The 23085-nt window shown below is 42.0% G+C and overlaps 1 protein-coding gene across 4 annotated transcripts in view; it reads left to right on the top strand.

Annotated features, from left to right (window-relative positions):
* The window catches only part of LEF1 (lymphoid enhancer binding factor 1), a 98174-nt gene that overhangs the window by 40310 nt on the left and 34779 nt on the right, over nt 1-23085 (top strand). For all 4 annotated transcript variants that reach the window (XM_077815121.1, XM_077815119.1, XM_077815120.1 and 1 more), the window contains exon 4: nt 18541-18673. In XM_077815121.1, the coding sequence (XP_077671247.1) occupies nt 18541-18673 (133 nt within the window). The remainder of the gene's footprint in view (nt 1-18540; nt 18674-23085) is intronic.

Genomic DNA, 23085 nt, shown 5'->3' with positions numbered 1-23085 from the left:
AAACCCAAATTTGCATATTATTGGATAAATCTGTTAATACGATTTAACTGGACTCGAAGTTAGTTTAAAAAGTTATTTTTTCCCCCACTGAGAGTATGCAGGGTCAGTGTCTACAGAAGTCTTGAATTTCAATAAACTGACCCTCTGCTTCTCTTCCCTTTTTGTATATTATGTGACCAGCATGTTAACTACATTGAACAAGATCCTGAGACTTGTGACACTACACCACATAATCAAGGGTCTGTGTACTTTGCTTCAAGCGGACATGTATTCTGTGGCAGACTCAGAGCAAGTGTAGATGGTGGTAAAAAGACCAGTGTCTGGTAGCACCTTGTTGAAGTTAGCAACAGTGTGGTGGGGGGAAAGGTCCCACCCACCTATTATGTCATGAGTTTTTATATATTTCAATTTCTTTGGGGCAGAGACTGTAAGCTTTTACACAATGTCTAGCGCAATGGGGCCCTAATCTGGTGGTTCTCCAGGAGTTTTACCGCAATATAAAATGTGTAATAGTAATGAAGGCATTGCAGGGAAGAAGACTTAGTAAAAGCAAAGTCTGATCACTGAGCAGCTGCTGCAGTTAGCAGTTTGCTCCTTTGGCTTTTTGTGTATTGATCTCTACAAGCATTATTACTTCCAATATAAGAATTAGTGTTTTTGGCTTGTTGAGATTGTGACTCCATTTTGAAATAAGGCAAGAACACTTGAGAACAATTTCCCACTATACTTAATAGCATAGCTTGTATAGTTTTGTTGGTGCTTTTTGGCTAAAAGTTAGTAGGTGATGCCTGTCTCTGGTTTTCTGATTTTAAAAAAAAAAATCACAACTTCAAACATAGTGAATACATTTTTTACTTTCAGATGTTTCAAATATATAAACACAGTCTGCATAAACACCCCTCTGAACCACAAGAACTTTTGCATTGTAAGCAGGGACAAAAGACAGGACTGGGGAATATTTCCAATTTCTGTGATTCTTGCATATTTTAAACCAAGGCCCCTCTAATCCATAAACCTGACAATTTGCTGTTCAAAGAAAAACAATACTGTTACTAATCTCACCTCATTCTCTGTAATGAGACCTCATTACAGAATTCTTCAGTCCTTACTATTTTAATGATATTTATATAGCATAGTATATAAACATTTATAACATGCTATGTTGTAAATTTAAATGTCACCTTACAAAATAAATGAGCAAAGTATGTTTTGTGATGCATCTGATTTTAAATTTGTTTTGTTCACTAGATCATGTGGAATAAGCAATCTGTAAAGGATCTCCTAGTGATTAATACAAATTAGCAGAATCTTTGCACATTCATTTTTACTCTCCCACAGTGTTTCAATACCATATATCATTGTAAGACACCAGGAGTTTCAGAAGTAGTCCTCTTATTGTCTTGATGTGAACTGTCTGTTGCTGGACCAGCTTCTAGTGTTTGAGGGGTTTTTGTTTAACCATCCTATCCTAAACTGAAGGACTCCAAGACTTTGAAGATGACAGCCCTGAAAATGTTTCTACCTTAATGTCTAAAGATTATCAAGACACTTATTACTAACCAATTAAATTATATACAGTATGCAAAACTTGCAGCCTCTTAACCTCTTGAACATAGGGACATGAATAGCCACAGTGTCACCTTTGTCTCACAGGGTGGTGATGATCATTGGGATAGGGCACCCAGCAAAGTACCTGGCTTCCTGCCACTGCATGCAGTGCACATCCTTACTTCACCAAATCCAGTCTGGGCAGCAGTGCTGAAGCAGCATAACAAGCATGTGAGGAAGGACATCAGTCCCCTGCATTGGCTTCCAGGCAGTTTCATATGCGAGTTTGTCTTCAGTTCTAATCTTCAGTGTTTCTGAAGTTTGGTCCATTAATTGCTTTGAAGATCAAATTTCAATCTATAAACCAAGAGAACTGTGCTCCTCTGAGACAATAAAAATAACAAAGCCCAGGACAAAGGGTGTGAGCTGAGGTCAAACCACCTTGAAATGAGGGGATCTGCCAATCGCATGATGGGGAGGGGAAGGTTGGGCAAGGGAGGAGTTGGAAAGATGCAGAATGGGAGTGTGGAAAGATGGGGTCACAGGGACAGAAGGGTCTATAACCACTAGAGCACTTTCCCATCCAGAACCTGGAACTGAACCCAGGAGTCCCAAGTCTCCAAATTCTTCTGCTGTAAGGAAATAACTGTGAAACCCTCTGGCAGTGGCTCCTCCACAGAGAGGATAAAACCCCTACTACTGCTACCAGTTACTCCTTATTCTCGAGTGGCAGAGGACTGTGCTGCAGATCCAAGGATCCAAACTCTGACCCAAATTGGGGGTTAAAAAGATTCCACATAATTTCACATTTTTAAGTCCTTTTTTTAAAAGGAAATAAAATTTAAAATTTGTTCATAATGTTAAGGTTTCAAAGTCAAAAACTCAAACTATGAAATGCCAAAAGTAAAGTTGCCCATGAGTCCTGTGGAAACAGGTGTGTGACATGTAATTAAAGAGACTCTCATAACACATGTACAAGTGGGCTGAATTAAGGATGCATGTACAAGGGGGCTGAATTAAGGATGCACGGGCAACATTAATTCTGACATTTCCTAACTTGAGTGCTTGACTTTGCAACCTTGATATTTTTAACATAGTTTTTTTTATGTCTTTTGTAATATAAACTATATTAAGACTAGACAAAACTAAAGGAATCACTAGTGAAAAATACTGGATTTTTAAGTAAATTATTTAATCGGTGTTCAAATTGCAGAGCATTTCCTGGAAATTTGCTATATGATGAAAATGAAAGATAAATGTTTAGATATGAGGACTATTTTTAATGTGATGTAGTTTACATTGTAAATACACATATTTTCCAGAGAATGAATGTCTTGTTGATTGCATTGTCCTAGTGCCTAATAATAACAGTTGATATGGCAATGAATTTCTAATCAAGATGTTCAAAACTTTTTTATTTTTAAAATCACTCATTTAACTCCAGTGCCTATTGAACACATGCAATAAAGGCATGTCTCTTTAAGTGTCAGTTCACAATAAACATATCTGAGATAGTCTTCCTCTTCTCCCTGCCCCAACCAGAGGTCATCCAGCAAAACCAAAGAAGGCCAGATTCTTTTTAAATCTTAAAGCAGTTAATAAATAAGTAGCATGATAATTGCAAAATGGCACAAATTCTCTTTTTAAAAAAAAAAATTCTTTACAGGTCACCTTTCTGCAATTTTGCTGTTTCTCTATGATGCACAATCTGAATCAATGCAGTAGCTACTCTAAACTGGCCAATTCGGTGGTGGTTATTCTAGTATTTATCAACTCATTTTTTCTGCGTTTTTTTCCCCTTCATTCTTTGTTCACAATCATAGAATCATAGAATATCAGGGTTGGAAGGGACCTCAGGAGGTCATCTAGTCCTACCCCCTGCTCAAAGCAGGACCAATCCCCAATTAAATCATCCCAGCCAGGGCTTTGTCAAGCCTGACCTTAAAAACTTCTAAGGAAGGAGATTCCACCACCTCCCTAGGTAACGCATTCCAGTGTTTCACCACCCTCCTAGTGAAAAAGTTTTTCCTAATATCCAACCTAAATCTCCCCCACTGCAACTTGAGACCATTACTGCTTGTTCTGTCATCTGCTACCACTGAGAACAGTCTAGAGCCATCCTCTTTGGAACCCCCTTTCAGGGAGTTGAAAGCAGCTATCAAATCCCCCCTCATTCTTCTCTTCCGTAGACTAAACATCCCCAGTTCCCTCAGCCTCTCCTCATAACTCATGTGTTCCAGTCCCCTAATCATTTTTGTTGTCCTCCGCTGGACTTTCCAATTTTTCCACATCCTTCTTGTACTGTGGGGCCCAAAACTGGACACAGTACTCCAGATGAGGCCTCACCAGGGTTGAATAGAGGGGAACAATCACGTCCCTCGATCTGCTGGCAGTGCCCCTACTTATCCATCCCAAAATGCCATTGGCCTTCTTGGCAACAAGGGCACACTGTTGACTCATATCTAGCTTCTCGTCCACTGTAACCCCAGGTCCTTTTCTGCAGAACTGCTGCCTAGCCATTTGGTCCCTAGTCTGTAGTTGCGCATTGGATTCTTCTGTCCTAAGTGCAGGACTCTGCACTTGTCTTTGTTGAACCTCATCAGATTTCTTTTGGCCCAATCCTCTAATTTGTCTAGGTCCCTCTGTATCCTATCCCTACCCTCCAGCGTATCTACCTCTCCTCCCAGTTTAGTGTCATCTGCAAATTTGCTGAGGGTGCAATCCACACCATCCTCCAGATCATTTATGAAGATATTGAACAAAACCAGCCCCAGGACCGACCCTTGGGGCACTCCACTTGATACTGGCTGCCAGCTAGACATGGAGCCATTGGTCGCTACCCGTTGAGCCCGACAATCTCGCCAGCTTTCTATCTACCTTATAGTCCATTCATCCAGCCCATACTTCTTTAACTTGCTGGCAAGAATACTATGGGAGACAGTGTCAAAAGCTTTACTAAAGTCAAGGAAAACACGTCCACTGCTTTCCCTTCATCCACAGAACCAGTTATCTCATCATAGAAGGCAATTAGATTAGTCAGGCATGACTTGCTCTTGGTGAATCCATGCTGACTGTTCCTGACCACTTTCCTCTCCTCTAAGTGCTTCAGAATTGATTCCTTGAGGACCTGCTCAATGATTTTTCCAGGGACTGAGGTGAGGCTGACTGGCTTGTTGGTCCCAGGATCCTCCTCCTTCCCTTTTTTAAAGATGGGCACTACATTAGCCTTTTTCCAATCGTCCGGGATTTCCCCCGATCGCCATGAGTTTTCAAAGATAATGGCTAATGGCTCTGCAATCACATCCGCCAACTCCTTTAGTACTCTCGGATGCAACGCATCCGGCCCCATGGACTTGTGCTCATCCAGCTTTTCTAAATAGTCCCGAACCACTTTTCTCCACAGAGGGCTGGTCACCTCCTCCCCATGCTGTGCTGCCCAGTGCAGTAGTCTGGGAGCTGACCTTGTTTGTGAAGACAGGGGCAAAAAAAGTTTTGAGTACATTAGCTTTTTCCACATCCTCTGTCACTAGGTTGCCTCCCTCATTCAGCAAGAGGCCCACACTTTCCTTGACTTTCTTCTTGTTGCCAACATACCTGAAGAAACCCCTCTTGTTACTCTTAACCTCTCTTGCTAGCTGCAACTCCAAGTGTGATTTGGCCTTCCTGATTTCACTCCTGCATGCCTGAGCAATATTTTTATACTCATCCCTGGTCATATGTCCAATCTTCCACTTCTTGTAAGCTTCTTTTTTGTATTTAAGATCAGCAAGGATTTCACTGTTAAGCTAAGCTGGTCGCCTGCCATATTTACTATTCTTTCTACACATCGGGATGGTTTGTCCCTGTAACCTCAATAAGGATTCTTTAAAATACAGCCAGCTCTCCTGGACTCCTTTCCCCCTCATGTTATTCTCCCAGGGGATCTTTCCCATCAGTTCCCTGAGGGAGTCGAAGTCTGCTTTTCTGAAGTCTAGGGTCCACATTCTGCTGCTTTCCTTTCTTCCTTGTGTCAGGATCCTGAACTCCACAGGTACTAATGCGGAGAGTGGACCAGATGATACGTCTGAGGGAAGGGAGCAGAAGGAGACTCCACCGATTGGAAGGCATGAGATGCACTGTCCTAGGGTTGGGGGTTCCACGACCACCGCTCCCAAGAGAAGGAGGCGGGTGGTGGTGGTCGGGGACTCTCTCCTCAGGGGGACTGAGTCATCTATCTGCTGCTCCGACCGGGAAAACCGAGAAGTCTGCTGCTTGCCAGGAGCTAGGATTCACGATGTGACGGAGAGACTGCCGAGGCTCATCAAGCCCTTGGATCGCTACCCCTTCCTGCTTCTCCATGTGGGCACCAGTGATACTGCCAAGAATGACCTTGAGCGGATCACTGCAAACTACGTGGCTCTGGGAAGAAGGATAAAGGAGTTTGAGGCGCAAGTGGTCTCATCCATGCTCCCCGTGGAAGGAAAAGGCCTGGGTAGAGACCGTTGAATCGTGGAAGTAAACGAATGGCTATGCAGGTGGTGTCGGAGAGAAGGCTTTGGAGTCTTTGACCATGGGATGGTGCTCCAAGAAGGAGGAGTGCTAGGCAGAGATGGGCTCCACCTAACGAAGAGAGGGAAGAGCATCTTCGCAAGCAGGCTGGCTAACCTAGTGAGGAGGGCTTTAAACTAGGTTCCCCGGGGACCAAAGCCCTGAGGTAAGTGGGGAAGTGGGATACCGGGAGGAAGCACGAGCAGGAGCGCGTGAGAGGGGACGGCTCCTGCCTCATACTGAGAAAGAGGGGCGATCAACAGGTTATCTCAAGTGCCTATACACAAATGCACGAAGCCTGGGAAATAAGCAGTGAGAACTGGAAGTCCTGGCATAGTCAAGGAATTATGATGTGATTGGAATAAGAGACTTGGTGGGATAACTCACATGACTGGAGAACTGTCATGGATGGATATAAGCTGTTCAGGAAGGACAGGCAGGGCAGAAAATGTGGGGGAGTTGCACTGTATGTAAGAGAGCAGTATGACTGCACAGAGCTCAGGTATGAAACTGCAGAAAAACTTGAGTCTCTGGATTCAGTTTAGAAGTGTGAGCAAGAAGGGTGGTGTCGTGGTGGGAGTCTACTATAGACCACCGGACCAGGGGGATGAGGTGGACGAGGCTTTCTTCTGGCAACTCGCAGAAGTTACTAGATCGCACGCCCTGGTTCTCATGGGAGACTTCAATCACCCTGATATCTGCTGGGGGAGCAATACAGCGGTGCACAGACAATCCAGGAAGTTTTTGGAAAATGTAGGGGACAATTTCCTGGTGCAAGTGCTGGAGGAACCAACTAGGGTCAGAGCTCTTCTTGACCTGCTGCTCACAAACTGGGAAGAATTAGTAGGGGAAGCAAAAGTGGATGGGAACCTGGGAGGAGTGACCATGAGATGGTCGAGTTCAGGATCCTGACATAAGGAAGAAAGGAATGCTCCCCTGCTTGCTCCCATGCTTCACTTCTCATAATATGCTCTAACTACGTAGACCTTACAGAATGAACCTCTTTTTTGCAGTCTGGCTTGCACTTAAGTTTTGCTCCTCCTGCTTATGTGTTGCCTTTATTTTCCAGCTCTTTGCTCCATTTTTTTTATGCTTAAAACTCTGATTTGTATGCTGGTCTGTGTCCCTGGCGAATGTGTAGCAAACTCTATTCTGCCAGATTTAAAAATATCTGACTGTGAAACATACCAACAGCAAGCAAATCTAAATCTACTAATGTAACCCATCTCATGTCACACTCTGCAGACCCACAGGTTTCTCTGAACTGGCCATGCTGAAAACACTGTCTCTCAGGGGTATAATAGTTTTCTAGCAGGAAAGCACATAACAAGATCCAGTGGTTGGAAACTGAAGCCAGACAAATTCAGACTAGTAATAAGGTGCACGTTGTTTAACAGGGAGGGTAATTAATCATTTGAACAGCTTACTTTGCAACATGGTGGATTCTCCAAACTTGAAGTCTTTTTAAATCAAGACTGGATATATTCTCTTTCTAAAATATATGGTATAACTCAAACAGAAGTTATGGGTTTTGGCCTGTGTTATACTGGAAGTCAGACTAAATGCTCATAATGGCCCCTTCTGGCCTTGAAATTGATGCAGCTGATGGGCCACAAAGTACAAATTTAGGGTTGTTGCCTCCAACCCTTCCCACAACCTGCCTTTCTTAAATTGCCACCCTTGCTTTCCCCTCACCCCCATTTTTCGGGAGGGGGGCTTTCCCATCCTCTTCATCCACATATTAAACATATTAAATCCCCCCCTTCCCCCCCGGGCATTTCTGTGTCTTTCCTTATTGTCTGCCCCCTTAGCCCGTTGGTGACTGGTAAAAACATCTGTTTGGCTGCTGCTTTCCCAGACTGTCTTCCCACGTGTTGCGGCTATGGCCAGTTACTACAGGGTTGCCCAGGACCTAGGGGACAGCTAGAAGACAAACTGGCTCCTTTAAATTCATTACTAGTTGCTTTCTTCTGCACCCTAGCAACAGCAGGAATTTTCTGCAATAAGGTGGAGATTTTTAGCACATTTCTCTGCCCCCTACTGGTCATCTGTTTGTTTTTTGGCTCAGGTGGCCTAGTCCTGGTTTCTTCCCCACCCCACCCCCCCGGCCCCAGCTTCTCCCCCCCCCCCATCCTTTTGGTCTCCCATGCTATTGCAGCTCTTATCTTGTTTTGCATAAAGCTCCAAGTGGAGAGTGATACTGAATGTGTAGCACTTCATTTACAAAATGAGCTGTTAGTGCCTTTGAATGAAGAGAATTACTGCACCCTCACAATGTCCTCTGCATAAGAATAATATAGGATTTGCCATACCATTTCAGACCACTTTCTTTGTCCAAGTTGGGTATCTGCCTCTGCCTCTGTTGTGAATGCCTGATTCAGAGCATAATCCTTCTCTTCCCCCACCCCTCTCCAGTAACTTACCTGACTGACAGCAACTGCACAAGAATTCCTTTCTGATTCTGCAGGCGATCAATTTATCCCCTAAAGCATGAGATTTCGTTTTCAGTTTTTATAGAACTAACCAATCCCTTATTTCAGAGTGGCTGCAGTATTTGACTCTGCCCTCCTGTAATAGCAAATCCATGGATTGATGCACTTAAACATTTTCCTTTTTAGTTATACATATACATTATGGAAGTGGCTTTTTGTCATGTTATGAAGCAGGGCAAAAGGATGGTCTGGGTCAGGTTTTACAGTGACTTTCACAACTTTGAATGCTTTCCTGAAGCCACCAGTGACTCTCTTCCTTACAGGGTATATTAACTGTGTGTGTGTGTGTGTGTGTGGACACCCCTTCCATTAGTTCTTGCTGCATCACTAATCATTTTTGTTGCCCTTGTCTGGTCCTCTTCATCTTTGCTACTGTTTACTTACGGTCAGGTGATCAAAACTCAATGCAGTAATTCAGAGACTGCCATACCTTCTGAGTATAGCATTATTTTCTATTCTGTCTCTTTAAAATAATCTCTGCAAGTCAGATCAGGAGTCCTCATTCTGCAAGCACCTAGAGAAGGATGTTTAGTGTTCATTCTATATAAAAATTATTACTGTCCTAAAATTTTTTTTTTAGGTGGGAGGAGGGAAAATAACTTGAACTTTAGATATCTCAAGCTTGCCACATCTCTGCCATGATGTCCCCATAAAGCTGCTATCTAATACGTGCTAGGAAAGTGGTGAGTTTCAATTACTATGACACTGATCATCTTATTATATCTACATGTAGCTAGTTCATGCTAAAACATTCTATTCTTGTTACCCACATCCTCTCCACCCACCACCCAGTCCACATGTTCATTTCACCCACTTGTTAAGTCTTGTTTCTGCCTGTAAAACCTTTGTGGCAATGGGAGGCTAAGCTCCTGAAGGTCTTTTAGGCTCGTCACTTCCTACATTATTCAAAACTTCATTTATTAGAACAAGAACAGTCCTCATATGGAAAAACCTAAGGATTTGCTAATCCATTACAATTCAGTCAGTGTTTTGATGGGAAGATTGGGATAATTTCCCTTGCCTTTGGAGTTGCCCCTCTCTTGATCTGCTAAATACTCCTTACCAAAAATAATTTTAATCTCTGATATATCAGAGCACAACACTCGCTCTTGGAATTGACTAAATTAGATACCGAGTGACAGATGTCTTCCCCCCCCCCGCCCCCCCAATCTTTCTCCGGTGAGATGATCGCTCTCCCACAAGGTCTCCGTTCGTTTCAAGAGAGTTTTAAAACACTTGCTATGTTAGCAATGCTCTCAGTGTTTTGTTTTGCTTTTTTTTTTCTGGAGGAGCTAGCTGAAATTTTCCAAATTATTTATTATTTATTTATTTATTTATTAAACTTTTCATTAAAGTGTCAAATATTGGGTTGGTTTAAAAAAAAAATTAGCAACTCTATTTTCAGGAATAAAGTATGAATATTCCCTGCAAAGGATATTGAACATGAATTTGCTAGGCAGGGTGTGGTGCCTCTCATTGATAATGACCGAATGTTTTTAATTTGGTTGGGGATCAAATTAATAGATTTCCAGGTCCTTTTGCCGCCCCCCCAACCCCCCTTCCCCCCCCCCCGACAAGTGGCTTCACCCTGGTACATGAATTTTGTGAGTGTAACATAGTAACAGTACTTCACTGACTATTGTTTCAGCTGTAATTATAACTTAATCTGCATAAACATGCCTTGCTTAAAAAAAGAGAAAATAAATGATATATGAAATATTCTACAGTTGCTGAGAAAAGCGGAGTGGTCTAAGAGGTTCCAACGGGATAGGGTTGGAGAGGTAGGCTATAAAACAGGTGTACTACTAAATTCTGTGTCACTATAGCAAGTTCATATAATTGTTGAATTAAATAACAGTATCTTCATCTCTTAACAGCAGCATGAAACAAGTAGAGCGCAGATAGTATTTTAACAGAACATAAAAATCAGCCAGTGCAACAGTTGCGTTTTGGTGTTTCCTTTCTGTGTAAAGTACAGGCAGGCTATCTTTTACTCTTAAATCATTTTTATACTCCTGACTTGTTGAGTCTTGTTACGTTTTTGTGATGCTACTGTATCCATCCAGTGGCTGAGGTTCTGAGCTATTTTAGCCTAGAGGCAGGGAACTAATCAGAGTAATTACTGATGGTTGCACTTCAGAAACTTGTGTAGCTGAGATCAGGTCAGTCTGGATCACGTCAAATGAAGAGCTATGAGGATTCTCCGGAATGATTTCAAACAAAGATTGGGATTAAAGCCCCTCTAGTGTGCAAACAGATGCTGGGTGGTGGTAGGGATGTCAAGAATAAATATCAGAGCTACCTAGCAGTTTAGGTACAGCCCAGAACAGCAAAGGTAATTTGGGAACTTGATTCGACTCCATCCTACTATTTGTTGGAGTCTGTTTTGTATATACACATTTAATACCTGCAGTGACTACCATTGAAATGAATGGGGATGACAGCATGAATTTAACCTTACTGAAGATGAGTAATCAGTCCACTTATTACCACAATATTCTCCACTTTTGCTCATGGTGTTTGGATCACAGGTTGTACCTTTTTTTAAACTCCTTGTCCAATTGTTAACACCTCATCGTCATGGATACAAGAGCCCTTTGGAAGATTATTAAATTAATATCTTTCTCTCAGCACCTGGTGGAACAGAGTCTCCATTCAGCTCAATGCAAGTTTCCACAACAGCTTGACTCATCGCTAGTGTTAACCAACAAACATTTTTGTGGTAGCTCAGTCTTGGGCTTTTTATAGTTTTGCACACTTGTTGCATATAGGATATCTTACAGCTGTTAGCTTTTACTGAAGCTTCAATTAATCATTTTTCCTTCACAGACCTTTAAAAATAGAACAAAAACATTTAGAGCTTAAACTGAATCTAATATATGGCATTGTTATCCCCCAAAGTCTTCTCAGATTAATTGATTTGAATGTATTCTTGAGTGGTGTTGGAAGAGTGCTCATCCAAAGATTTTTAAAAAAAGAAAGTGAAAATTATGGCCAAGATTTTTTTTTTTTTCCCAAAAGTGACTACTTTTGGATATCCCAATTATTGGTTGCTCAACTTGGAGCACCTTTAAATGCACTCTTCAGAAAGTCCTGGGCATTCACTACTTGAAAATCAGGCCCTTCTGAGACATCTCAGGTTGGGCCCCAAAGGAGTAAGGCACCTAAAATCACTACTCACTCCTGAAACCTTGGCTTAGCTTCTTTTCGCAAATATGTGGCATATATTCTCTAAAGCCTTTCTTACATTGGAGTGTTTTGTGGAAATTGTCAGCAGTGAAATTCCAGTTGTAGTAATATCATCATGGTAGACTTCTTAGTCTAAAGTAGATAAAGCCCCAGTAGTCTCTGAAAGAAAGAGCCATCAGCCAGGAAACCTGTTTGCATTTGTATGAACTCTTAACAATTTTCTGCATTTGATCATAAACTCATAACTTTTTTTTTAAGCTGACATTCTGTATATGGGAAAGATCCTACTAGAAAATTGTGGTTTCTTTTGTGGCTGCATTTACTTTTTCTATTAAACATGTTTTTGGTTTTCATTTGTGGAAATAGTGCAGTTGTAACATTTTGGATGACTTTAAGGCAACATCCAATCTTTCACTAGTAATTTTTGACCAGTGTCGTCTGAATGCCCAGGAGGGGTCTCAAGATGTAAGAGGAGTTTAGCGTACACAGTTAAGCTAAACTGTTTTTGTGTGTTTTTGTTTTGTTTGTTTTTTCTTTGGTTGTCAGGCCAGCCAGCTCTGCTGTGACCCCTCAGTCTAGATTGCAAGTTCTCTGGAGCAGGGACCTTCTTACCTGCTTGCAAAGTCTCTAGCAGTCTGTTAGCACTATGCTAGTAACAAATAATGATGCATCATTCTGTGAAGCCACAGGTAATGGCAAAACTTCCATGAAGTGTGGAAGTGGCCCAGAGAGGGTTCAGTAAGTACCAGCTATTCCATGTACATTACTATTTCCAAAAGAGATTCTGAAAATCACACCGCATACTTGAGACCCTGTGTGCCAGCACCATGCTCCACTGGAGTTTTTTTGTTATGTAACAACAGAGATGGAGCCAGTGACATGATTCTGTTCAACCTTAAAGAGCAGGGTTAGTTTTTAACTGTTCCAGGGTGACTGCCCTTTTGAGCTTGGTCAGTGAGAGCATAACTGGCACACACTCAGGTTAATGGACTTAAGTGTTTCTTTCTAATTAACCTTTAATGTTCATAAACCTGGTATAACATCAAGGTAGTTTAAAGCATAACAGGTTTTTAGGTTTGAAAATCTGTGACCCTCTGCTTCTTTGAGAGGTTTTTTTTTGCTGGTTGTCATATGGAAGGGTATCCTCCACCCTTTGCACAAAGATGAGGTTATGTATGTGTCTTATAGCATTCTTCTGAACACAAGTGGAAGGAAATATTTTGTTCAGTAAGTCTGGACTGATTCTTTTCTCCTAAAAGGCATGTAATTTTTTTCGGTACACACTGATTGACATACAAAACAGTTGTTAAATTTTCTGTGGAATTTGAGGAAAGTTTAAGTTCAACTATATTTTTCAAAACCATGATGAAATGGGTGTTTGTGTATTTACAAACACCAACATGCTTAACTACTCACTTTTCCCCCAAATACATAGGCTTCAGTCTGTTTTATATGCCATCTGGGAGTTGGGTGAGGAGCCATTTTAGCATATGTATGATTTTATTAAAAGACAAATCTATAAGAAGAACTTCATCAGAAACTGCTTTATGGTATTGTACCCAAACATTGCATTTCAATGGGGGATTCAACTTCCTGTATAGGAACAGTCCTGAAACTTTCACCACCGAAGTGATCCATAGTCATTCAAATAGTTTCATTGTCTTCAATGGGATTGATCAAAAAATGATTAAGGGTTTACAGGATTAGATTCCAAGTTTGTAAATTATTTGGGATGAAAGTATCACAGCAGTATAAAAATCTAAACCTCAAAACTTGCATATGGTAGCAATGGCTATTTTTTTAAATTGTGTAGTTGTTGAGTGTATACTGAATACTGTGCAAAACATAGAAGGCATAAATAGTCCCCATTTCCTGGAGCTTACAGTATCTGTGACCCAAACTGTGATAGTCTCTAGGTTCAGATCTATTTGAATTGCTCAAGTCTTTTTGCAGTAAAATACATTACTTCATAGAATAATTGGGGAAAGGCTGATGTGCGCAGTCCATAATACAGATTGATAAAGGGAAACTAATCTCTAAAATGGTTGAAGATTGGTTTCCTTTATCAAGCTGTACAAAAAGAAACCAAATTATTTGATTTCTTCTCCTACTCTACGTGACCTAGATTGTGGCCATTGTGTCTGTTGATGCTCTTAAGTACAACATCCTATTACCTTTGAGTGTGGCCTGGAGAGAGCTGGAACTCAACACATTCCCTACATGTTTTAGCTAGTCCTCTCTTTTTGCAAAGAAAAAAAAAAATCTACATTCCCCACCCTTTCCCCCCACCCTCCCTCTAACTGTCTTGTCACATTATACATGAATAAAACACACTCTGGGAAGGAGACCCTCTGAGTGAAAAACATAACCTTTCTGGCTTTCCAGCATGAGGAGGATTAATTGCAGTTAACTACAATATTAAGCGATAACACTTATAACATGATACAAATCCTGCTTAAGCAAATTGACTTGGCAGCAACTTTTATAATATTCCTCTGTTAGATTGGTTATTGGGGGGGGAAGGGGGTGGATGCAGCATATAATGCTAAAATGCCATAACCTGCAAATATAAATTTGCCCCTTTAAAACACCCTGTGTGTGTGTATGGGCAAGCTTCACTTCTGTAACTTCACTTCCCTCTCCTTAGAAACCTGTACCAGTTGTCCTCCCTCAGGAATTTCACCAGGAGAGAGGCAGCTCTAAAACTGATCAGGGCTCTATAAGAACCCAGCTGGAAGAGGCACCGAGAGCTTGCTACCACAATATAGCTGTACACAGTATAGATATGTGACCTGAACTGAAAAAAGGCCCTCTCCTATCCTGGAAAAAGTGTCTACATGGGGGATAATAGTGGCATAACTATATCCGTTTATATTCATTCATGTTGTTCTGAATCTTTCCCACCCATTTAGACAAGGCCTGATTGAATGTTTGGCCTATCCCATTATATTAGCAGGTCGGATGACTCTGGCCTTTTCAGTAGAGTGGAGATTTTGGGTGACTTGCATTGCTCTCTGCCCCTTGCTTCTGGCAGATTTATCAGCCCATGAGGGCCCATGCCCTGGAGAGCCCAGTCAGGGACCTTAAGATTGAGGGAAATGAATAAAAGCACAGTATCACTCTTCCGCTAGTACCAGACTTACAAAAGGCTTTTAATGAAAGCCGAGCCCAGGTTGAATCCCTTTCCCTGAATGAGTTTGTGGAACGTTGGCGTTCCTCAGTGATCACCTGAAGAACATTGATAAAATACATTTTAAAAAAAATATTGAAACTTAACATGAAACTTTCCAAGCAGAGTTTGATTGAGTGCTCAGATTTGAAATGAAATCTAGATATCTGTAGAATAGGGTACATCTTTGCTACTTGCCATAAGTAATCTGAATCTATGGCAGGGGTGGGCAAACTTTTTGGCTTGAGGCCACCGAGCCTCAAACAGCCTGGCCTCCACCCCCTCCCATTTCCTGCCCCCTGCCTGCCCCCCTCAGAATTCCCCACTCATCCAACCACCCTTCTCCTTGTCCCCTAACCGCTCCCCGGGACACTACCCCTTATCTAACTCCCCCGCCCCGTCTCCTGATCACCATCCTCTGATCACCATCCCCTGACTGCCCCCCAGGATCCCTTGCCCCATATCCAACCTCCCAGCCCCCTTACCATGATGCTCAAAGCAGCATGTCTGGCAGCCGCGCTGCCTGGCCAGAGCTAGACACGCTGCCACTCTGCCCTGCAGGAGCACGCAGCCCCGCTGCCCAGAGTGCTGCCCGTGCAGCAGTGTGGCTGCGTGGGGGGGGACAGCGGGGGAGGGGCTGGGGACTAGCCTCCCCGGCCAGGAGCTCGGGCTGGGCAGGACAGTCCACGGGCCATAGTTTGCCCACCACTGATCTGTGGGGGTCTCAAACACCGCCACTACCAGAAATGCAACTTCTGGTAAGCAGTGACTTGAAGGGGTATCTATGCATGGATCAGCCAATTAAGATCACTTTTTGACCTGGTACTTCTGGAAATGTCAGACTTCTAAGAGTATCCATTGATTCTTATTTTCTGTTCATTGGTAGAGCTGGATGGAGAGGTCTAGAGAGAATTCCTCTGTTCTTAGGATGGTAATGGCACAAGCAGTGGTAATAAAGTTCCCATCCCCACAGTCCCATCACCAGTGTCTGGTCCCTCATATACAAGGTACAATCTCTAGGGATGAGTGGATTGTTCAGTAGTCTGTCCATTCAGTCCTTGGGGCCTTTGCCATCCATGCCGGCTACTGGTTTTTTGGTGTAAACATCTATCCAGTAGGAAGTGGACTGATGCCACCATTCCTCTTACAGAAGCTACTGAGTGCTGTCCTCACTGCTCTTGAGAGGGGGCTCGGTAAACAACCTGCTCTGCCTGTTCCAAGCACTTAAAAGCAGCAGGTGGCAGGCATGCTGGATAACCTGATGTCTATGGTGTGTGAAATAAGATGTTTAAATAAATAAGTCACCAGGACGCTGAAGACCTAGAGGATAGAAGGAAGGGCTAACTAAAAGCATAAATGGATAATATCTAAAACTAATTCGTGAGTAACCCTGCTACTGTGGAACATGCAGACTAATTATACTCAACATGGTACAAAAGGTTAGTTACCAAACTTGAACAATCAATACTGCCTAACTGATGTGCGTGACGTCAACACATCTACAGACCTACAATACACTGACTAAGCTAGCTAAAGTAACTGCTGATTGGAGAGTCAATGCACGAATCTTGCAGCTAAAGACTGAGACATGATTTGCAAATCATCTGAAATTTGGCACCTATTTTATTTAATTTATACAAAAAGGAGGGATGAACAGCAGTCTGAGCGATCACCTTTAGAACTGAACTCCTCATATTATTGAAAATTCATATTGCTTCTATTATTTGGTTATAAAAATGGACCTAATGCTTGTTGGCTTTAAAACACCTACTAGCGCTGCTTTCTCTCTCCATCTTGCAAAATATAAGACAAGGCCAAAGCTTAAATTAAAATCCTGAGGTTCTTATCTCCTTCCCACAGGAAAGCAAATCTGTGCTGAAAACCGTAAAATTAAGAGGAGAGCAAGGATAGCATAATTTAGCAAAATATCATGGCACTAGATTCTGAGCTATATGACTGGAGGGATAGGTCAGACATTAAGAAGATACAGCCTTCTAATGCAAGTTCCTTAAGGTGGTGCTCTGAAAACAAGGAAAGCAGAAAATACTGCACTGGTTCCCAGCCACACTCCTGCATGCACTTTTATCAGCCTTTTTTTAAATTTAGTTATCCACTTACCACTTCTCATTCTAGAAGTCTAAAGAAATCCTTGATTTATGCTTTTAAATATAGTCCTAAAATCTATTATTATGCCAGGATTTGAGTATTAGGATTCAAATAAAATTCATTTCAAGGGGCTCTTAATTTTTTTCTCTTAATTCCAAATATTTGGCAGTTAGTGTCCTTGCTGAGCTTTAAGAGCATTTTTGTCTGACTTTCTTCGTTTTTAATTAAAACCTCTGTTTGTGGCATAAGTATTTTTGCAGAGGGGCAGCAGACTGAATTCTGGGGTAGAAATGATGAGTAATCTATCTGTTACATGCCGGAATTACTATAGCATAGTCCTGCTATGAGAAACGAGGAATGAGGATGTAAAATATAGGAAAATAGGTAACGTGCACATAAGTCCCCAAAACAGTTGTTTTCTAGTTCTGTGTTTTTTGTAAGGAGTTGGGGATAATGTTGGGCTGTGAGAAGAATTACTGCTGGTGGTGTTTCTTTAGCTTCAGGGCACTCCTGCATGTATCAGGCAAACACTTTTGTTTTTAATGACTGTGTCTAATTTGTAGAAAATATCAAATACAAGTGTTTTGTTTTATGTCTGTGGGTTCCCCCCCCCCCAACATCCAGTTGGGAGCATAACATGACAATACTGGTCTTCAGGCATTTTTAGCACTTTTCTGTTCTTAGAAACTTAGTACCAGACCCCTGCTGCTTAGGTTGACACCCTTCTCCAGAACTGAGCTGGTATGTTTTGCTCATAAGCAACCTAGTTTGTTAAAGGGACACTGTCAACTCCTTATACCCTAAATTACTCTCTTGTGGGGGCTGTTTTGTTCCCTGCTATGAACTGAAATATGTATTTAAAATTTCCTGACTCTTTTGGGGGAGGTAGGGGTAGGGCAGAAGGAAGGAGATGATACCCCAGCAGTGTTGGAAATTTTCAACAGTATAGCACTGTATTAATGCATAAGAACCAGACAGTGACTTCAAACAAAAATGACACTGATCAGACTGGTTTCACTGTTCAAGGCCAAAGAAATGCAAACTGTAATTGGTGGTGTAGAGCTTTCCTGTAATTTCATTTCTGCTGTGTAAGTTGGTCCTATTCTGGTACTATGTGGACTACTTGCCCTCCTACTAGTCAGCTCCTCCTCTTGCTTCTTCCCACTCCACTAGGCCTCCCAAGAGCAGCTGCAGCTGTCTCTCTAACCATAGCCACTTCTTGGCTCTTGCTTCAGCACCCTCTCTATCTGGTCCACCCCAACAGTCTTTAGGCTGCCACTACAAGCGTGACTGTCATGTCTCATCCCCCTCAAAAGCACTCTGCCCCAGCAGGTAAGATTCCATGCTTTGTATGTTCAGGAGCAAGGAGGCTAAATATGGTTAGTAATACAAATAAGAATCTTTTAAAAACAAGTTACCGTGAGTGTCCGCTCCCCCCCACCCCAAAAAAAACCTATTAGAGAATTGAGAATTGTTGCTAATGCTGCTTGTTTTTACTCTCTCTTGCAGTCAAATAAGGTTCCAGTGGTGCAGCCTTCCCATGCGGTTCACCCTCTCACGCCACTTATCACTTACAGCGACGAGCACTTTTCACCAGGGTCACACCCTTCACACATCCCCTCAGATGTCAACTCAAAACAAGGTGAGGCTACTTCTAACAACTAAAGGAAAGCACAAGAAACAACTGTGAATGCTGTTTTTGGAGCTCAAGTACCCTGGAGCCCGCCAACATATCAAAGGATCTATTGTAAATCCTGGTTTCGAGGGTCTCATAATTTAGCAAAATATCTTCCTCTGAAATTTGACATGTAACATGTTAGTATGGGACAGCTATTCTTGCGTCATATAAATGTCCTGGCTGTTTAAAGTTGGAGGATAATGCACATTTTTACCACTTTGCCTTATTTTGCTCATAAAAATATTTTAAAATGATTTTAAAAAAATTTATCTCCTTGGCGCCCCCTGTTGTGCCCAGGTATTGCAGTATACAGGCATAATAGGAAATGTCAGTGATTTGAGACCCAGGAAGGTGAGTTGAATTCTATATTTAAAACCTTAAGTTCCTTCTTTTGTCAAACTTGTATTTCATGTCCTTATTTCCTTTACGTATTTCATCATACTCCAAAATGTAGTGCCATGTAAGAGGAAGATTCTCTGTTCCCTTTCTCTCCTTATTGCCACTACCTTAATAGAGTAGTGGTCTGTAAGATATATGTGTAGTTTTCAGAACACACAATTTGAGGCAATGTAAGTATAACAGAATCTTAGGCATGTAGTTGAACTGTGCATCTTAAGATGTCAATTCTTTCTCTGTGCATGTAAAACATTCAAAACCAAAACCAGATGAGTGGATTTGAGAGCAAGGAAACAAGCTCCCAATGAGATCCCCAAGAGGGGAGATGAGGGGGGTGTGGTGTGGTGAGGGCAGGGGATTGGCAAGGACAAGGAAGGAGCAAGCGAGGTGGGTAGAAGCTAGGCACAGAGGCACAATGATGAACAAGGTAAAGATGGGGAGAGTGGAGGCGTGATCCAGAGCAGAAGATAGGTAAAGAAGAACAGAGGGTTCAGGAGCCAGGGTAGCTTGCAGATGAAGTAACAGAGGCATAGATATAATGGATTCTATGATTATGAAAACAGGTAGTTAGGAGGCTGTAGAAAAGTCTCTTGCTTCCCTTGGATGTTAGGGTAGCCAGTACCACCGGAGAAGAGAAAGCAGAGCTCCTGGCCCTCCATAGAGGGCCTGCTCAGAGGCTGCTCCCTTGGGTCTGTGATGGTCATGGTCTATACTGGGGAAACAAAGGCAGAAGACTTGGCTTTGTTAAGGGACAGGTGGCAGCTGGCTCAGGTTGTGTAGGGGTCTGGCTATGTGCATAATCTATAGGCTGAATTGTTGCACCCCTTGGTTTCAGTACTCTTGTATATGCCTGGAGGACTGCCAAGCTGCACAGCTAGAATGTGAAGGTCCATTGAGTTCTGGTTTGTCTGGATTGGGGTCCTGGTGCAAGCCTATTTCTAGAAAAATGGTTGAGTACTTGTCAGTATTGTCCATTTGAGGGAGGTTTTCGAAACTCATCCCATGTATCCCTTGCGTGCTCATTGTTCTTCCTATGCCAACAATATCAATGGACTGTATCCAAGAACCAGTCACACTCCTGTGCGATTTCTGTTCAACTCCTAAAAGTCTAGCCTGTGAGATAGTCAGAATTTAAGTATTGGGGCAACTAAGTATAGACCAGTGTACTACTCCAGCTCCTTTTACGTGGACAATAGTACTGACTCTGATGGCCTTGTGAGTCTTTACCTTCTGCATTCATGCCCAGAGAGCAATATGTATATGAATTAATTCCTCAGGGACTTTCAACCAAATTACTCCATTCCATTGCTCTGATGCGCCCTCCTCCCCCTTATGACACTGACATTTTATCCCTTATCTCAGAGAGTTGTCAGCCTGTGGTGGCTCATCGGGTGCACAGCACTGAAATGGCATGGTAACTCAGAAGATGTTGCGACTTCAGCCAGGATTTGCTTTTCATTTGCACTTCTGTACTACAGTTATTTTCCTCTTGTCCCCACCATAGACCCTAGCTCAAAGTCCTCCCTTATTTATTTTGGTTCCTTCTGTTGTTGTTGGTCCTTTCTCCCTACTTGCCAGATCTCTCTTGCCCTTAACACAAGGCAATAGATCCTATTCTCACTGAACTGGGGGATGTTGCAGTGCTCATGCCTCTGATGAGCAGATGAGAGGTTGCTGGAGGTGGGAGTGAATGAGAAGGCTGGAGGCCTTTGAGGTGACACACATTCCACGGTTTTAGTCAAACTAGGTCTCCCAGTTTAAACGCTATCCGTGCACCAGAACCTAGTAAAATGAAGTTTACTGGGGACATCTGGTCATTCTACAAGAATGTTTGCTGCTATATGCTTCCATTGGTGTTTGTGTCATACCTCCTGGTTACTTTTTGATCTGAGGACTTGATAAAATGAGTTGCTTCAGATCCTAGTTTCTGGGTATTCTCTGCTCAGAGCTCTGCTAGACCTTGGCATCTGGCTGTGGGACTTGGTGTGTCTCTGGCAATAGAGGTGTGTTGCTCAGCAAACCGTTGGCTCTTGCTACGCTCTTCTTTTAAGGTGCCTTGTATTATGAGTTCTGGGAACATGTGGTACAGAATTGGCAAGAGTTGTGCTGGCTTTGAACTGGTTTTGCCACACCCAAATCATTCTTAACTAAAGGCAGAGATTTTAATGGTTGCCATTGAGCTTTGTTGTGTTCCTGAAGAAATGGCTATCATGTAGTATTTCTTCTCAGTTTTCATGCATGTGCAGCCTGACTTTAAAGTGAATCATCTGGGAGTTGAGGGTTAGTAAATAGTTACAAAACTCTTACTCTTTGCTATGTGTTTATTCACACGCGCAAAGGCATTGTCCAAGGAGAGCAGTCCTTCCTTTTTGCTGTCCCTTCGTATGACAACAAGGGGTCCCTCAAACTGTCAGTAAATTTCACACAAATAACTGAAAGTACCACTTTCACACAGTATGTAGTCAGCCTGTGCATTTTACTGCCGTACAGCAAGTGATCAACATGTTTTATACTGAAGCTGTAGTCCTTAAAGGGCTGAATAGCTTGGACCAGGAGTAACTCATGTATGTTAGCTCAATAAGGGCAATCCAATCGCATGTTTCAGGGCTTGGGGAAGGAATAGCACCAGCCCCTTATGTAAAATTGAACAATTTGATTGTACACAATATAGTGGTCTCTTATTCCTTGGGAGTATTGGGGATTGGCCATTTCCAGAGGCGAGACACTGGGCTTGTTTTCACTCAGTATGACAATTCTTGTTATAGAATCTGTAAAAAGGAGATGGAGTACTCTGGGAATAAGCCGAATGAAAGTTCTCTTCTGTCAGCCATCACTTTTCCTGTAACCATGAATTTAACATAGATGAATTTTCAGTTTCTGGTCTTAAATTGTTCATTTCAGCTCCTACTGAAATCTCAAAACTGAGAGAGTAGCAGCAACATCATTAGGGTGACATTTTTGCCATGCTCACCCCCTCCCCCAAAACAATTTTAAGATTTCTAACCTACCCTTTTAAATCCCTTAATCTTAAACTGATTTTTTAAATCTCCATTTATGGTCAAAATATCAACAATAAGAGTCTCAAAGTAAAGATCACAATGTTCCATCTTTCACCTTTAGAGTGTCTCTATATAAATATTTAATATAGAATTTAAAGTAGCTGATTTAACATGTGACGTTAAATTTGCAATTCTTGCTGTTCCAAACCCCTCCTCCTCCTGAAACACATTTTAAATAAACCAATGTCTCTCTGGCCTCTAACCATAATTCTTTCTCTCCTTGGAGCATGAGTTTTAGGTAAAACATGAAAACCACAGACCCAGCTGGGACTAGGATTAGCTTTAATCTTGAGGTGATTTTTACATTTGTAGGATTTTGTATTCTGGGGAATGTGAACTGATGGATCACTTCTCATGGGACTCTTATTTTTTTCCATGAAACACTACTAGTGCAACTCAGATTGACCTTGGAGCCCACAGGAGTCAACTTGATGAAGAGCTTAGTTGGAGCTGGAGTGACAATCAGAAGCCAAATGAATCATATCAAGTGTGACCATTACAGGCCTGAAAATGCTTCTTAATTAACTACTGATCCTCTGTGGTAGCAAGTTTCCAAAATCTGTAAATTCATAAGGGAACCAGTGAAAAATGTACAAGTAACAATTTACCTCAGCTGTTAGCTCTGGTGTGCTGCCTGTTTGAAAATGCTTTGTTTTTCTTGTTTCATTTGGCTCTTCAGAACACTTGCTCAAGACTCTGTCAGTAGTTTCAGTGCAACACTTCAGAGATGAAGTATTGCCAAAGCATCTCCATACATTTTTTAGATCTCATGGTGGCTGCATTCATAGTCATGTTTGTTTTGTTTTTTTTCCCTCCTTCCCCTTTACTTTTTCCACAAGGTTTTTTTTTCTTTTTAATCCTGACCCTAGTCGAGGATGCAAGCTCTATTTATTATTCTAAAGGCTGGAATTAATGGTGTTT

Source organism: Eretmochelys imbricata, chromosome 4 (genome assembly GCF_965152235.1).
Source record: "Eretmochelys imbricata isolate rEreImb1 chromosome 4, rEreImb1.hap1, whole genome shotgun sequence".
Classification (NCBI taxonomy): domain Eukaryota; kingdom Metazoa; phylum Chordata; order Testudines; family Cheloniidae; genus Eretmochelys; species Eretmochelys imbricata.
This window is presented reverse-complemented; position numbering and strand designations above follow the sequence as displayed.